The 17774-nt window shown below is 40.5% G+C and overlaps 1 protein-coding gene and 1 long non-coding RNA gene across 4 annotated transcripts in view; one reads left to right on the top strand and one right to left on the bottom strand.

Moving 5' to 3' along the window:
* Positions 1–199: 199 nt before the first annotated feature.
* Positions 200–17099, bottom strand: LOC144025613 (uncharacterized). Its single transcript, XR_013284927.1, has 3 exons — positions 16972–17099; positions 4232–4414; positions 200–306 (listed from the first exon to the last, which is right to left on the bottom strand). It is a non-coding gene; the product is annotated as an uncharacterized LOC144025613 (long non-coding RNA).
* med25 (mediator complex subunit 25) overlaps positions 9923–17774 on the top strand; it is a 29960-nt gene continuing 22108 nt past the window's right edge. For all 3 annotated transcript variants that reach the window (XM_077531829.1, XM_077531823.1, XM_077531815.1), the window contains exons 1-5: positions 9923–10151; positions 10487–10627; positions 10706–10751; positions 12858–12982; positions 13060–13158. In XM_077531829.1, the coding sequence (XP_077387955.1) occupies positions 10491–10627; positions 10706–10751; positions 12858–12982; positions 13060–13158 (407 nt within the window). In that variant the 5' untranslated portion in view covers positions 9923–10151; positions 10487–10490. The remainder of the gene's footprint in view (positions 10152–10486; positions 10628–10705; positions 10752–12857; positions 12983–13059; positions 13159–17774) is intronic.

Here is a 17774-nt window from a genome sequence, read left to right as displayed (position 1 = left end):
ACATACAGTACATATACAATGTGTAGGATGCTGCATAAAGAGGAGCACTGACTGTATAGACCACAAGTCTATATTTGTCTACCTGGACTGAGCGACTGTGCTCTCCATTAAGTCAATGCTGTGTAATTATTTAGCCACTTAATCATGAATTCTTTATTGTAGCTGCATTTATTTTGCCCAAATGCAAAATGGAGCACGACTTGGCTTCTTCCTCTCCATCTGGAACCCCCAAACCCCTCATAATATCCGTCGTGTAGTCATTATCTACTCCTCGAGCTGGAGATGGCCACGAGGAAGAAGAGCAATCTGGAATGACAGAGGAAGAAGACGATTCAAGAGGGTATGGGGGCTGTGTAGAGTGTGTGGGACAGCGTTGGATATAGACACACACATGCACACACTCGAACACACCCGCACACATATGACTACGCAGTAGCCCGAGAAGAAATATGAGGAGAGGGGAGGGTGAGGGGGGTTTGCGTCTCCATGGCAACGTTCCCACCATGGAGAAGAAAGAATCATTTAGTCACGAAGACATTTGACTCTGTAATATCTCAAGTGTTTATTTTTGTCGAAGAGTTTGCTGTTTTCAGTAGATATATATTTATATATATTGACTTATTTTCCCAATTAGTTATTTTTCCTCATATAAGCATTTGTTGTATAATTGGTGTGTCTTTTTGGATTTTGTTCGGGTTTTCTTTTTTTTCTTTTTTTTTTCTTTTTTTTTTAGTATTTTCCAAAAACTTTGTTTTAATATTTCATGGATTTTTTCTTGATTTTTTAAATAAAAGATTTATCTTCTTTTGCTAATAATTTTTATATAATTTTCCCATGTATTGTGTAATATTTTTTGTATTATTCACCCCCAAAAATGTGTCTAATATTTTTTTTTTTTTTTTTTTGCAAAACTATTCACCCCCTTGAGGTTTTCAACATTTTGGCATGGTTCGACCACAAACATAAATTTATTTCATTGAAATTTTATGAGCACATCCGCCTCTCAGTTCTGAGACTCCGGTTCGAGTCCAGGCTCCGGCCTTCCTGGGTGGAATTTGCATGTTCTCCCCGTGCCCGCGTGGGTCTTCTCCGGGTACTCCGGTCTCCTCCCACATTCCAAAGACATGCATGGCAGGTTGATTGGGCGCTCCGAATTGTCCCTAGGTGTGAGTGTGGATGGTTGTTCGTCTCTGTGTGCCCTGCGATTGGCTGGCAACCAGTCCAGGGTGTCCCCCGCCTACTGCCCAGAGCCAGCTGAGATAGGCGCCAGCACCCCCCGCGACCCTTGTGAGGAATAAGCGGTCAAGAAAATGGATGGATGGATGGATGAAATTTTATGTGAAAGTTCATCACAAAGTAGCAGTCAATTGTGAAGTGAAACACAGCTTATTTGAAACTTGTTTTATGTCATGGTTTGGGTTGGGTTTTTGTTGTCATGGTTTGGTTTTTTCTTTGATCACTTAAGTTGTGTTTCTTGTTGTGTTTGTCTCGTTTAGAATGCTCATGTCATCCCACACTCTTGTGTTCAGCCAATCAGCTCCCTCGTGTGTCCTCTCTATCAATCCCCTTTTTTCTGCAATTACAGTTTCAAGTCTTTTGGGGTATGTCTCTATTGGTTTTGCACTTTTAGGGACTGAAATATTTGCCCATTCCTCAGCTTCTTCAGCTAGGCTAGATGGAGAGTTTTTGTGGAAAAGGGTTCTGTTCTGTATTTGTCGCCATCCATCTTCCCTGTCCCTGCAGAAGAAAAGCACCCCCAGAGCATGATGCTCCCACCATGTTTGACAGTGAGGATGATGTGTTGAGACTGATGAGCAGTGTTGTTCTTACGCCAAACATCGCGTTTGTCATGTAGGCCAAAAAGTTCAAAATTGCAACTTCTTGTACTTGTCAGCGGTGCCCCCTATATGGCTCCTGGCAAACTGCAGACGTAACTTCTTGTGGCTGGCTTTTAGAAATGACTTTCAGCTTGCCACCCTTCCAAACAGGCCAGATTTGTGCAGTACTTGGCTGATGGTTGTTCTATGGACAGATTCCCCTACCATAGAGTAATCATAGGCTGATCTCCTTCTTCAGGAACTTTGGAGGGACGGCCTTGTCTTGTAGATTTGTGGTTGTTTGCTACTCCATCCACTTACGGATGATTGATTGTGATGTTCAAAGCTTTTGAAATCTTTTTGTTTTCTTGTCCTGTTTTAAATCTGTCCACAAATTTGTCCCGGGCCAGCCTGGTGTGTTCTTTGGTCTTCATAATGCTGTTTTCTGTGCTGTGTGCTCTTAACAGACTTCTGACACCATCACAGAACAGCTGTATTAATACTGAGACTTGATTACACACATTATATTTGGGCAACAGGTGATCAATTAAGACATTACCTGCAGGCAACCTCTGAAGACAAGTGGCTACACTGAAGGAAAAGGGGGCTGAATACTTCTACTCACCTTACTTTTCAGTTTTTTTGTTTTGTTTTTTTTTTGTCGTAAAACAAGTCTGGAATAAGATATCCACTTTGTTTTACATCACGATTGTGTGCTACTTTGTGTTTAATTTTCACATAAAATTTCAATGAAATATATTTATGTTTGTGGTTGGACCGTGCCAAAATGTTGAAAAACTCTAGGGGGATGAATACTTTTGCAAGGCGCTGTATTTCATTAAAGATTTGTGTATTTCTTGTCAAATATATTTCATTTTAATATTTTTGTATGTTTATGCATTTCCAGTTTTTTTGTAATATTTATTTATCCTTTTATTTTATTTTTGTTGTGATTTTATCTAATATTGACAATACTTTTTCTTTTCTTTTCTTTTCATTTTTTCGGGTCTATTTTCCCCCCAAAATATGTTTTGTTTATTTACAGTTATAGTGTTTTTCTGTTTCATCTACCAGTAGTATTTCTGTATTGTTTCGCAACATTTTTGTATTATTTTAACGTTTTTGTCAGACGTTTTGTGTGGGACAGCATACTAAATAGACCCACTTATCACATCTCAAGAAGAAAAACGCAAGGGGAGGTGGCGGGGGGGGGGTTTCCATGGCAACATTCCCACCATGCAGAGGGAAAAAAAAAAAAAATCATTTAGTGGGAAAGACATTTGACTCAGTTCAGTGAGCTGAGAGAAGCAAACGCAAGGGGATGGAGGAGGAGGTGGTGTGTGGGGTCTGGGCTGCACCTATTAAGCCACTGACAGGCCAGGCGTTAGCAGCTAATGCTAATGTAGCTCATTAGCATAACAAGAACGATGAATCACGGCGTGATGCTGCAACATTGGACAGAGCTTTGCCAATTACGTAACACAAAAATAATCCGTCCGGGTTAAACTGTCCAGGCGTCGCGTTCCGCCCAGTGGTAGCTTTATTAGCGCTTACACAACTCGTATTGCCCACTGTACATATAGTATGACTAAAATAAAGTAGAACTACTCAGGCTCTCAAGATGCCAAACAGGAAGGTGCTTTGTTGGCTGTACTGCCAGCTAGTGGTGTTTTAAAGGTAGTGCTAGATTTTGCATGTTGCATGATTGTGTCATATGTACGGTAATCACAAGTCAAGTCAAGTCATCTTTATTTATATTGCGCTTTCAAACAGCCTTATATATATTAGTGCTGTCAAACAATTACAATTTTGAATCTGATGAATCACACTTTTAAATTTTGATTCATCACGATTAATCAGCTAAATTACTCGCCTATTTGCGTAATATAAAATAAATACAAAATACCGTAATATTTTGACATTAACGCATTTTATTATCTGAATGTCATTTGCAAACATTGATTAAATGCATGTACACAATTGCATGCATGCGTGTATTGCTCAGAACGTAACAGCATCATAACAATTGGGTGCAATTCAGCAATTAATTAAACGGAAATTACTTTAGTTTTATCTAAAGTCCCGTTGGGGTGTTTTTTAGAGCGAAATTTACCACCGAGCATACCAACTGGAGTCACCCCGCTCATTTTGGAACAACAGGCGTAGGAAATGCCGTGCATTGACCTAATCACTGACCTGTGCAGCCTTCAATGTAAGCATCCGCGTTACGTTCAAGGCTCAAGTGCGCTCGAAAAAATAGTGTGAATAATCTGCGTTAATATGTGATTAATTTGTATTTGTAAACTGTGAACAATCTTTCCTAAGAAAAATATTTTTTTCCAGAGACCTGACGCTGGCGATGCTATTGCAAGCGAACTGACTTGCCTTTCTGCATTCGGCGCGGCACCGATTACCTGTGGTGAACACACCATCTGGCCCTCGGTATCGCAGCTGGGCACCGACGCCTCAGGATGATTTGTCTCCATCACTGCGTGACCACATGACCGGCGTTTATCATCCCCGCTCCGGTGTGTCGTCTGTGGAGCAAATGCCGGAACAGAATGTGGTGGGGGGCGGTGATGCTAGATGGCCAGGTGCTACAACAGCAAATAAACAGAGAAAGAAGAGTCAAATTGTTATAAAAAAAAAAAAAAAAAAGGTTCCATCACAAATTATACAGCCGCATACCGTAATAATGCAATGAAAATAGAAGCAAGCAGCCCAAAGATGTCAATATTTTTTCATGTCATGACCTTGTATTGATATGTTACAGATATGTTAAACCTTGTATTATTGCATTATGTAGGTACTGCAATCGTGTGTGTACTGATTTGTAGTGATAGAGCGATAATCAGGTCGATATCTTTTGTCAATTTGACATTAGCCTTTTTTTTTTTTTTAAATCCACCTGTCAATTTGTTATTGGTATTATGGGTTATTGTGGCTCTGAATCAGCTGGGCATATCATTGTGAAAGCCCCATGACTGCTGCACACTTAACCTGTACTCTAGAGATTTGTTACAGCCTCGCATTACTGGCAGTGGCTCATGTACTATACCGACAGGTTATAGCCTCAACAGCCGTTAGAGGTTTGAGTTTTTCCTCTGCAGTGTATCGGTAGATCTGCGGCACTCAATAGCTCGGTGCAGCAGAATCTTCAGCTGTAATTTTGTTACGATGGTTCGTGCTTTAGTTGCATTTTTAGTCGCGTTTGCGTTGCTCGGTATGTGGAGGTCCTTACTTATCGAATCGCCAAAATATTAACAGTAGAGGCATTACATCTGCTTCAAAATTGACGAGGCAGATATCGTTGGATCCCGCGACAGACCAGAGAGTTGTTGTTGTTGTTGGTTGGTTGGTTTATTGAACATATTAACACATGACAAAATATACGTTGGATTAAAATAAAAATTTGAAGAAAGAAAATTATTCATCAATGTCATAATTTACATGTTCAAAAGGAGTAGGAAGAAGTGCAATAATTTATCTAGTCCTACTCCCTATTCTATCATCTTAATGTACTAATAAATTATTCTTACCTAATGATGTATCATTAAAAATAAATAAATAAATAAATAGAAATGGAGCAATGAAAATCATACATTATGAACAGTTAGCTGGCAGGTTCCATCTGAAGATTCCACACATCACCTGAAGGGTCAGGGGGGGGGGGGGTTATTGTGTGGACCCGTAGAGGATCAACTATATTTAACTTACTTTTTTAAACAAGTAATAAAATAGCTTTACTAGCTACTTAAATGGCTTGTGTTTCTGTGTAGTAATCATTTTACAGTTTTTCATGATTGTTAACACACAGAAATCTAAACTTTGGCACAATTTGCACAACCTTAACTTCATGTACCAATCGCTCGACTCGAATTGTCACCACACTCCATTATGACCCCCTTATACTCTGACTTTCCTTCTTTACACTCTGACACCAACTGCAAATCACCTTGTTGTCTAAACACTACGCACAATTCTCAGTTATTGCACACACCTCTCATGTAAAAGCTCAACGCTTCAACCGATAATACACTCTGCAGTCAACTGCAGTTTAACTTGTTGTCAAAACACTACATACAATGTTCTGTTGTTACAAACACTTCTCATGTGACATCTCAGTGGTATCAACCTACAACACACGGGTGATCAAAACTCAACACATTCAGATCTGGTGGGCAATTAGCAATCAGGACTGCTGATTGATAAGTGTCTTGAGCCTCCTCCTCTGTGTTTGGTGAATGGAGAACATGGAAGAGAGCAACCTGAGAAGGAGAAGTAGAGTGAGAGGAAGACTCTGTCCTCCTCTTGCTCCTCCTGTCCTGCTCCTGTCCATTTCTCAACCCCATAGAAGAGTTCTTTTCTGCTTGGAGGTGGAAGGTGCATGAGCGAAACCCCCAGACCCAGGTCCCACTTGTCCAGGCCATGGAAGAAGCCTGTGGTGACGTCAGCCTCGAGTCCAGAGATGTCTGACAGAAACCGAAGGCATGATGATGCTTGATCATGATAATATCTCAGTCATGTACAAAAATAAAACATTTTTGGCTGCATATTTGTGTGCAGTTTTAAGTTTGTTTGATGAAAAAAGTAGGCTCGACTCAGTCATTTTTACAAATGGAGAAATATCTTATTTTCCAGAATCATTGTCATTCACATGGTGTGTTCCATTTTACAGTAGTGTTTTCAATGTTGCACTACAATGGGGCCTATTCACGAAAGGTTTGCGTCACCTTTGCACCGCACGAACCGGCAAAAATGGAGCAATTAGGGAGCACCTAATTCACTAAACACGCGCAGATGGGGAAATCCGTCATTACGTGCTCTGCCGAACAGATTGCGTCACGGTGCGCCGGTGTTATTTGCGCGTATGTAAATGAGGTCATTTGCATACATTTGACGCAAAATATGCCCACCCCAATGCAAATGAGACTCATTGATATGCAGCGTCTAATTCACTAACGCCAGCGCAAATAGCAACACCGCGTTTGCGTGACGCAAATAACGTTTTTGGAAAGCATGTATTAACTGCTCCAACTTCGATCATGACAGCAGTACGTGCCATTTTCAGCACAACATCAACGGCAGATCACGCAGAGAGGAGAGAGAGAGACAAAAAGAGAGGGAGGGGGAAAGCTTTATATGTTTGTTTTAGGACACATAACGTAACCCGGGCTGATCGGCAATGGCACGGAGGCATTTTATGATCATTTTTTACGTGCCAGATTCATACTGTACACCCACGCCAACCTCTGAAAATATATTTTTTTAAAACGACCGCACCAATAATTTGTACTTTATGAATGAATGACGTCATTTTCCTCCTCTCTGCTCTGTACAGTTTAATGGCGCTATAAACTTACTCTCGGTCCAACCTCGCTTTCTGATAATTTCAACTTTCTCGCAACTGTTACTATAACAACCATGTTGTTGGCGCAAATCCATTGCCATGAGTGGTAAATCAGGTGCAAATTTGCTCCAAGCTGTCAGTTTTGTGGGCGTGTTTGCGCCGGTATATGATTAGAGCAATATCCTTAGTGAATAGGTGGGTAACTGGGCGCAGACTTCGGGTGCAGTTGCGGTGCAATATTTCGCGCTATTACCGGCCGCAGCGCATTCTTAGTGAATATGCCCCAATGTGCTGTAAATACTTGGTAGTGTGCAGCAAAAGCTTAGTTGTGTGTGCTCAATGAATGCTATGTGTCATTGGAAAATACGACTGTGTGTAGCAAATGAAAACACGAGTTCCATTTTGTGAACACAATGTAGAGATTTGATGGCAAGAGTTTTCTGGCAAAGAGAGTGTCAGGTTTAGCACTTTGTATGTGCAGTATTGAGAAATCTGTTATTGTATTGAAAAACGTGTGTTGACAATCGTGAAAAACTGTAAGCACATTATTACCAGAGCTCAAGCTGTCAAAAATGACGGCTTGGGAGATCTAATTAGTAGTTTTAAAATTCTGATAGACATAGTGTTATTGCAAGGAGCCGCCCCTGTTCTTTTTGAGTGTGTAAAGGATTTAGGATTAGAGTTTTACATCACATCAACAGTGCGTTCTGCTGAAGTCTCCCCGCACTGGAAGGTTGGGTGCATTCATACGGTGAATGCGGAAGTGATTTGTGCATACAGTTTTGGTACTTGCATCTTTCAAATGTCCATAGCAACCAGTACCTTAGGAAAAAGATATGAACCTGAAATTTTCAGGAACTGTTAAAATATCAATAGAAAGTCAATTCCAATAGCAGGCAAGGCCATTGTTCGTGAATTTAACCCTTTAAACGTTTTGGAAGTTTGACCTCTCAAGAAATTACAATAGATCAAGCTTACAATTCATCTTCTGAGGCATCAGCCAAAGTTTGGTTATTTTATTGTTGCTCCTTGTGGTATGTTCTTGTTTAAATGACGTCATATTACCACAGTGGGAAATTTGATTTCACAATTTTGTGTCAATTAAAAGATTATTTACAATTTGATATGTATATAACTATGATAAATTTATTGATAACTTATGGATGCAATATCTCAAATGCTTTTGGTCACATGAAGACAATGAAAATGTGATGGTTTAATAGTTTTGTTTTCTTTTTGTTTTGTTTTGTCTCACCATCCCACCCCAAGTAACCTAATACATGAGGGACACTAAACTATTGTAGCGACAAGTCAATATAGCCTGTGTGCATTTTGGGCGGGGTGTCATTGTGACATTTTTGAGAGGACAATTTTCATCTTCAAGTTTCGACGTATGCAGGCAGACAGTTCATTTTTGACGCATCGAAGAAGTCAAGCAATCAAAACATTACATTAGCATTTACAATACATTATTACATTAGTCTACATTACATATAAGGCACTGGCGCATGTCACAACTTTTAATTCCCAACTCAGTTCTAGCGACTGCGATTGGCTGGCAACCAGTCCAGGGTGTACCCCGCGTACTGTCCAGATGATCCACTTATAGGCTCCAGCACTCCCCGCGACCCTTGTGGAGAATAAGCGGTCAAGAAAATTATATTGTGATTCACTCAAGGGAGTTCTACACAATATCAATCCGGAACTGCTCCACTGTGATTTGCTCGGGAAAGGCGGAACATTCTGTACAATACTTCCAGCTGATTGGATGATGCGGCATTGTGCACGTTTGTTTTTACCAATCACGGCCACACATAAAAATGTCGTCTTCATTCTCGGTCGAAGGGGGGAAACAACACGAACATCTTTACCAGCGAAAACTGCACGAAGCGTCTCTCGGTGTTCAACATTAAACAAGGAAACAGTGAGTAATTCTGCAAGAACAGAATTCATTGCAGCGTCCATTCGTCCATGTTAGGTTTGTTTGTTTGCCCCGGCGTCAGCACTGGATTCCTGGTTTCGTCAGAGCTGCATGTCCAGACCCAAACACAATGTTGATTGGTCATTGCCACCAATCACAGATTGGTGGAAATCAACGGGCTCTGTACAAGATGTATTCTCGGGAGTTTTTCATCTTTCAGAGCAAGGTTAGGCGTTTTCAGCAAATGTAGAAAATTTGAGGTGGTTTGGACGAACAATAGAATGCCCCCACTCGATATTCTATTGTTTTGATTGTATAACATCCATCCATCCATCCATCCATCCATCCATCCATCCATCCATCCATCCATCCATCCATCCATCCATCCATCCATCCATCCATCCATTCATCCATCCATCCATCCATCCATCCATTTTCATGACTGCTTATTCCTCACAAGGGTCGCGGGAGTGCTGGAGCCTATCCCAGCTGGCTTCGGGCACTACACCCTGAAGTGGTTGCCAGCCACTCGCAGGGCACACAGAGACGAACAACTATCCGCACTGAAACAAGGACTGATTTTTTTTGGGGGGTCACGTACCTGCTTAATTTAATCCATAGCTATTGTCCTGCTATTAAAGGTACCTGAACAACCGAAAAAAAAAAAACTCGTGTTCAGTGTCGAAAATCCGCATTTGATTCACTAGTGTAGATATTTGGTGGCATCTACTGGACGACTGGGCTCAGTGTGAGAGGGAGAGAAGTCTGCAGAAACTAAAATGTCCGCTGAGTGGCAGCAGAGTAGAAATACCATCCCAAAAATGGTGGACGAAGAAGACGCACGCAGACGTCACTTCATGTTTGTGCTCCGCTATTTCCCGTGAAAATACAGCGTACAGTACAACAAAACGCTAATGCTTAGCCATGCTGTGACAAGTGCGATTCTCTCGTTTGAGCTATTCAGGTCTTTTTAGTTCAGCAAAAGCTTCATCTCGATCCTGGTGTATGTGGCGGAACGTCGCCATGTTTTGACGGAACGGAGAGACGCTTTGGTTTGACTCGCGTGAGTTTACAAATTGGCGCCTTGCTAATGTCTGCTGTCAGTCGAACATATTCATTGTTGGTCTCTGTGTACTTTCGCTTTCATTTTTCCCTTGTATCTCACAATTTTACGGGAAAAGAGTCATATTAAATAACATGTTTTGTAGCTATTTCTATGCGTTCCTTGCCTGCCATAACAGTGTACAGCGAGAGCTGACGAGGGTGTTGAGAAAGTTTGTGTTCCCAGTGTTGTTCAGCTACATGCTAACATAACATCCAGATCTTTCAAATATATTAAAAAATGTGAATGGATTGATTGTAACTGATACATTTGATTATCCTTGTGTGTGTGTGTAGGTCCATGGTGTCCCTCATGGACGCTTCCACCAAGCCGGGCAGCAACCAGGTTGCTGATGTGGTCTTTGTCATTGAGGGCACGGCCAACCTGGGGCCCTACTTTGAATCCCTCAGGAAGAATTACGTTCTTCCAGCTATCGAGTAAGGCCATCTGAATGACATTTCCGAGACCCTCATGTATAGATGCAGATAATTTATGCAATGCATGTGTTACTGTAGGTATTTCAATGGAGGACCGCCAGCGGAAACAGACTTTGGAGGCGATGTGAGTGTTTTTGCATCACTTATTCTACTAAAGACCCAAAATAAAAAGTGTGATGATTTCCTCTTTGTCCAGGGATTACCAAACTCGGATGTATTCTCTAACTGAAGACATTATACTCTTGAAAATGGCACATTGCGTTAAACCCATGTTTTAGCTGTCTTAAAATTACCATAGATTCATTAACATTAAGGCCTAAAGCGCCTGGCAAAACATGCCTCTAAAACAGGGGTTTCCAAACTTTTTTATTTGAGGGCCACATACAGAAAATCAGAAGGACCCAAGGGCCACATAATGTTAGGAAGTGTTTAGTCCTAAAAATTGTACAAATAATTTTTTTGTCCTTTTGCATATTTATAAAAATGGTACAGCATATAAACCAATTTATTTGTAAGATGGCAGTAGGGTTATTATAGTTTGGGAATTTTTCATTTTATTTTTTATTTTGTTTTGAGTTTAGTTTTTTTAAATTTAGTTAGCTTTAATTAGTTTTCAAGGTGGTTCTGTTAGTTTTTTATTAGTTTTAGTTCTTTAATAAATGCTTAGTTTTAGTTTAGTTAGTTTCAGTATTAGTTTTAGTTTTTAGTTGTTTTTTTTTCTTTTTTTGTGTGTATTACATGTGCACAATATTTAAAAAACACCATGGGTGCAACATTATTATTCTGGTTTATATCTAAATAAATCTACTAAAAATCACATTTAAAATCATCCCCAAAGGCTCATATATTAAATTAATTCCAAAGACTAAAACTGACATTTTTTGCTATAATTATAGTTAGTTTTATTTTGAGTTAGTTTTGTAAACATAAAATGTAGTTTCAGTTAGTTTTCTTTTTAAAAAAAATCATCTTCGTTTTTATTTTATTTTGTTAATGAAATTGTAGTTTGGAATTTTAGTTTTTTCGTTAGTTTTAGTTAACTAAAATAAACTTTAATAGCACCTGTGTTTTTCGACAGCCCCCTTCTTACTTTGACCATCTCCAAACACATTTGTTTTTATTTTATTTGAACTGAGTCAAATTCCCTTTTTAGCATATGTCGCGGGCCACTAAAAAATGGATGGCGGGCCGCAAATGGCCCCCGGGCCGTAGTTTGGACACCTCTGCTCTAAAACCTATGGGTGACTTTAGAATCACCCCCAAAAACCTGAAGATTTACTGTCAATTCAACAATATTGTCAATGCTTGCTAATTGAGATCTCAGTTTCTGAAGTAGATAAAAACACAATTCCAAAAATATTTCAAGTCAAGTTTATTTATATTGCCCTTAATCACACAAAAGTCTCAAAGGGCTTCACATGCCCACAGGTGTTCTAGACTGAAAATCAGATGACCGATACATTAGCCTTCTAGCACATGTACGAACGACTGAGCACGTTAACTCAGCCATGACGTCAAGCTTGAGATCCAAAGTAAATTAATATCAGCAATGTTTTTGCTTGTCCATCACTGAGTTCTGAGATCTACACAGAAATAGGGCTCAAATTATGATTATTTTTGTAATCAGTATTTTTTTTAATTGTTGAATAGATTTCATTCTATAAAAGGCACACACATTTACATAAAACAAGATGCAAAACTGCGCTCAGATCTGCTCACATCGTGTGCGCGTTTACGTCACATCATACATGTGCGATGGCCAAAAAACAGAAGTCCTTCAAGCGTTGTTTATTCCCCCCCTCCATCATTAACCATAATTTTGGTTTTCGCGGCACATGATTAGATCAGAGACCAAACTAACGGCCGGCGGTGAGCAGCTAGTTGAGGGGACGGTCTCTAGGCCGAGCCACCGCAACAGAATCGCCACACCGCACACTCGGCCCAGACTTTGGCAGGTCGCTGGCCGCTGTCCGTTCCACTGGTTCACCCAGAGAAACCTTGTTTATCACTTTCTATATGGTATTTTTTTTTTTATCATTTTCTCCGCGCGCCGGTCCCTGGCGGCGCCCATATGCGAATCTCACCAAACCATCCAGTCGGGAGTTAATACCTGAACCACATTGTGCTTCGCCATGACCATATTATCTGCTTACATGTAGCAGCCTGCGTTGCAACAGTTCCATGATAGTGTTCATTTTGATGACCCCCCAACCCCCCACCCACCCTCCAGTATGGCGGGACTCAGTACGGCCTGGTGGTGTTCAACACAGTGGACTGCGCTCCTGAATCATATGTTCAATGTCATGCTCCCACCAGCTCGGCCTTCGAATTTGTTTCCTGGATTGACAGCATCCAGTGAGTCCACCTTTTTTTGCTGCTATGTGCTGTAGTACAGTGGGAAATCTCAAGTGTTCTCCTATGTTTATGCACAGATTCATGGGGGGAGGAGCGGAGAGTTGTAGCCTGATTGCGGAAGGTCTGTCAGTCGCCTTACAGCTCTTTGATGACTTCAAGAAGATGCGGGAACAAATGTGAGTCTCTTCATATAAACTGTCTGGTTACATACACGTCGCCATATGAAATTGTACAATTTCCATATACCTTGCGTTGGGCCGAAACCATATGTCACAATTTGGTAAATTTAATAATTTTAAAGATCTCTACGCTTTGTCACTCCACACGTGTGGGTGTTATTTTAACAAATTATTGACCAATCTAATGCTACATTCACACCAAAAGCAGGAGAGGCGTTTGATGTGGCGCAATTGCGTTGTAGTCAATATACTGTGCGCGGAACGGTGCAAAAGGGCGTGGGATGGCGCGAAGGACGTGTTTGCAGCGGTGGGACGCGGTGCGGCAAGAAAAGCCGCATATTCGTGGCGAAAATCCACACATTTGCCTTTTCACCAAAGTTGCAAATTTTAAAGTTTTTCCACATTTTGCCTGACGGCAGCCAATCAGCTTCGCGTATATGCTACGTTACACATATCGTCCTGTCAGTTGTTACCTCGAGCTCAACAACACGGCCAGCCGGGACCGAATGGTGAACAGAGAAGTAGCATACTGAGTGCTGGTAAGTGTATTTACTTGCTGTTGAACTGTACCAAAGTAGCAATAGTATTTAGTAGGGGTGTTAAAAAAAATCGATTCGGCGATATATCGCGATACTACATCGCGCGATTCTCGAATCGATTCAATAAAAAAAAAAATCGATTTTTTATTTTATTTTATTTTTATTTTTATTTTTATTTTTATTTAATTTATTTTTTTTAAGAGCTCAGAATTGTTCATTTGGTAGTCTTACCGATTCAACGTCTTAACATCATTGCCTTTTTTTTTTTTTTTTTTTGTGTGTGTGTGTGAATCGATTTTTAAACTTCCATTTTTAATGGAAAAATATTCAACAAAACGTCTGACTTCGGGTTAGGATTCACACCTTGAGCATGGAAGAATGTTATATGAACGGAACATTAAGCCTTAATATTTTATTTTAATGCTGTTCAAACATGAAACAGATTACAACCTCTATAAGACTGAAATTTCAGATAAATAAATAATACATTTTCATATAAATCTTACACTCTACAAGCTTACTGATTAGTATTTTCTAAATTTGAATGAAAAAAAATCGCAACAATCGACTTATAAATACGTATCGGGATTAATCGGTATCGAATTGAATCGTGACCTGTGAATCGTGATACGAATCGAATCGTCAGGTACTAGGCAATTCACACCCCTAGTATTTAGGATCCATTAGTCAAAGCTATTTAGCACAACCACCGACTGCCGGATTGCCACTAAAAAAAAGCGGAAGTGCTAAACATGTACCTCAAAAAAATGCGCTGCTAAAGAACATAGCGCCCCGGCTGTCTAGTCCCAGGAAAAAAGTGGAAGTACTCGGCGGAGCTCTCTTTTGTTGACTCACGAAAGTGCTCTACAGGAGTTGTTTACCAAGCGGCATGACGACGACTCTCCGGTCTGCGTGAATGCACGAATGGGCGGTATACGTTCCAAAAAACTATGCAGTGAAAGGCTAGCGAAGGAAGCGTTCCAGAATGCACCCCTGCTTTTGGTGTGAATGTAGCATTAAGTGTTGAAAATGGCTTATTCTCTCTCATGATGCATTGTTAATGTTTGAACAGACATGCTCTTTGTAATAAATATGAAATACATGTTAAAAAAAAAAAACGCGGCATGATGGATGACTGGTTAGCACGCCCGTCTCCCAGTACTGAGGACTCGGGTTCGAGTCCAGCGAGCAGTATGGAAATGCTATCCACGCTGAAATAGCAGGTAGGAATGCCATAAGTTTCGTTTGATTATACTTTATGCGCGGCACGAGTGGTTAGCACGTCCGCTTCCCCGTACTGAGGACTCGGGTTCGAGTCCGGGCTCTGGCCTTCCTGGGTGGAGTTTGCATGTTCTCTCTGTGCCTGCGTGGGTCTTCTCCGGGTACTCCGGTCTCCTCCCACATTCCAAAGACATGCATGGAAGGTTAATTGGGTGCTCAGAATTGTCCCTAGGTGTGTTTGTAAGTATGGATGGTTGTTCGTCTCTATGTGCTTTGTGTGTGCTATGTGTGATTGGCTGGCAACCAGTTCAGGGTGTACCTCCTGCCTAATGCCAGCTGAGATAGGCTCCAGCACCCTGACGACCTTGTGAGGAATAAGTGGTCAAGAAAATGGATGGATGTTAAAAAAAAATGCTGACTTTTCAGGCGTGGCTTGAAACATTTTAAAAGTAAGTAATCTAAATTACATTTATGAACTACAGTGGTCCCTCGCTATTTTGCGGTTCACTTAGTGCGGATTTTTATTTGGGTCCATAACATAAGTCAATCGCTATATACGCTGAAGCGTCATTACAAATGAAAGTACATTGAATTATTTATAACATTTTGATTAAAATAAGCATCAATATTCACACTTGTATGTAAAAAGTATATCCATCCATCCATTTTCTTGACCGCTTATTTCTCACAAGTGTCACAGGGGACGCTGGAGCCTATTAGCGTTTTTCCACTGCGCCCTGAACTGGTTACCAGGCAATCGCAGGGCACACAGAAACGAACAACCATCCACACTCACAAGCACACCTAGGGACAAGTCAAGCCAAGCATGTCTTTGGAGTGTGGGAGGAGACCGGAGTACCCGGAGAAGACCCACGCGGACACGGGGAGAACATGCAAACTCCACCCAGGAAGGCCGGAGCCTGGACTCGAACCGGAGTCCTCAGAACTGGGAGGCGGACGTGCTAACCACTCGTGCCGCGCATAAAGTATAATGAAACGAAACTTATGGCATTCCTACCTGATATTTCAGCGTGGATAGCATTTCCATACTGCTCGCTGAAGGCGGACATGTTCTTTCGCTCGCAAACTGGAAATACATCATCGGAAACAGAATGTACTTTTTATCATGAATAATTTTCATTTAAACATAAATAAAATAACTAATTATGCATCAAAGCAATTGACCTTTCACAAACTCCGCCCCCCAAACGAGCATTGACCAATCACACATTTAGCAACCCTTGCTATGTAAGCATAGTCCGTCACGCTTTACTCAGCTCTCGATGACGTCCATAGTCTAATTGATTTTATTTGATGGCTTACGAGACTGCTAACCACCATAAAACTTTACGGAAGAAGAGTGACAACCATTAACAAGCTCCGGACCTCCAAAATGATGAAGCGGTGTGCCTACGGAGTATGTAAATCGGACTGTGCTAAGGTAAGACTATGCTAACTCTATCGGGCTAACTAGCTAGCTGTAGTGTAGTTTGCTTTCGGGGCAATAATAAAACGATATCAAAGTTATTGTAGTTACTATTAATGAATAATATATATTACTAGAATGTCATGGCCATCTAAGTTAAGCTTGTTCAGTCAGTGGCTAATGTTAGTTTAAAGTCTTCTGTTAGCTTTTGCATTTGTCTAAATGTTGCGAGCTAACGTTAACACAAAGCTTCGTCAATTTTGGAAAACTTAGCGTCCTAATAAGTGCCCCGAGCTTATCTTGTTTTCATTTTTCATGCAGCATTTTGTGAACGGACACCCGTCTCCGGAGTATCCCAACCTTGTGCTTGCTGTACAAGTGTTGAACCAGACAAGGGAGCAGCTCGAAGGCTGTTAACCTTAACTAAATCCATGGCTAGGGTGACATAAATATTTTTTTTATGATGGACAAAGAATAACAATGACTGATCTGATGCTTTCAAAGACAACCCCCCCCCCACTAATGTTTAGCTAGCTATAAACACCGAGGTTTAGCTAACTTGCTGACCTAACAGTAATCCTCATATTTTAATAATACTAGACTAATATAAGTAAGAAAACTTACCCGGCAGTACAAGAGCACGACTGGTCCATAATGCTGTGCTGGTTGCATCTGAAGTATAGGTCGTGGGGTTTTCTCAGATTTAGCGTGCGTCCTGTATGTTTCCCTTTCGCTGGCTAATTTAATATTATCCCTCCACTGCATATTGTAAACCTTTTTGCCTCGATCTGGAGGATATTGCACTGGTATTGCTCCAAAAGAAATCACTAATACACGCCGGTGTAAGTCTTCCCGCCACGGCTTGTGCTGTCGGAGTCACCAAGCTTGACGGACTAGCAGCAGTAACTAAGGGGGGCGGAGCTTATGCGAAAGGTCAATTAAGGAACTTTTTTTTTTTAATTTCATTTTATTTTATTTTATTTTATTTTTTATTTTTTTAATGACAAATTAGGGCGATAATGCCCAAAATTCACATCACTATATCAATTGCATCCCTTCATGACAGTATATATTGTGATATATAAAATTAAGGTTACTAAAAACATTTTTAATTAATGATAATTTAATAATGAATAATTTCTGAATAGGGTTATACACTCCTTTACAGAATCTAAATTGATCAAATGAAAAGAGTAGAATACCTATGTGATTAGTGCACTGCAACACACAAGCACTTATTTGGGTGTTTTGCGACAGCACTTCAATAGCTTAGCTAGTATTTATTAGCATGGCTTTCTCCCCAGGCCTTCAAAGGAAAAGAGAGTGAACATTGTATACCAAAATACAGTTAAAACTCATAGAGTAAATAAATACTAGGGGTGTCAGGGGATTAAAATTTTTTATCGTAATTAATCGCATAACTTCAA

This window comes from Festucalex cinctus, chromosome 1 (genome assembly GCF_051991245.1).
Source record: "Festucalex cinctus isolate MCC-2025b chromosome 1, RoL_Fcin_1.0, whole genome shotgun sequence".
NCBI classification, from domain to species: domain Eukaryota; kingdom Metazoa; phylum Chordata; class Actinopteri; order Syngnathiformes; family Syngnathidae; genus Festucalex; species Festucalex cinctus.
Note: the sequence above shows the minus strand (reverse complement) of the source record. Positions and strands in the feature narration are given on the sequence as shown.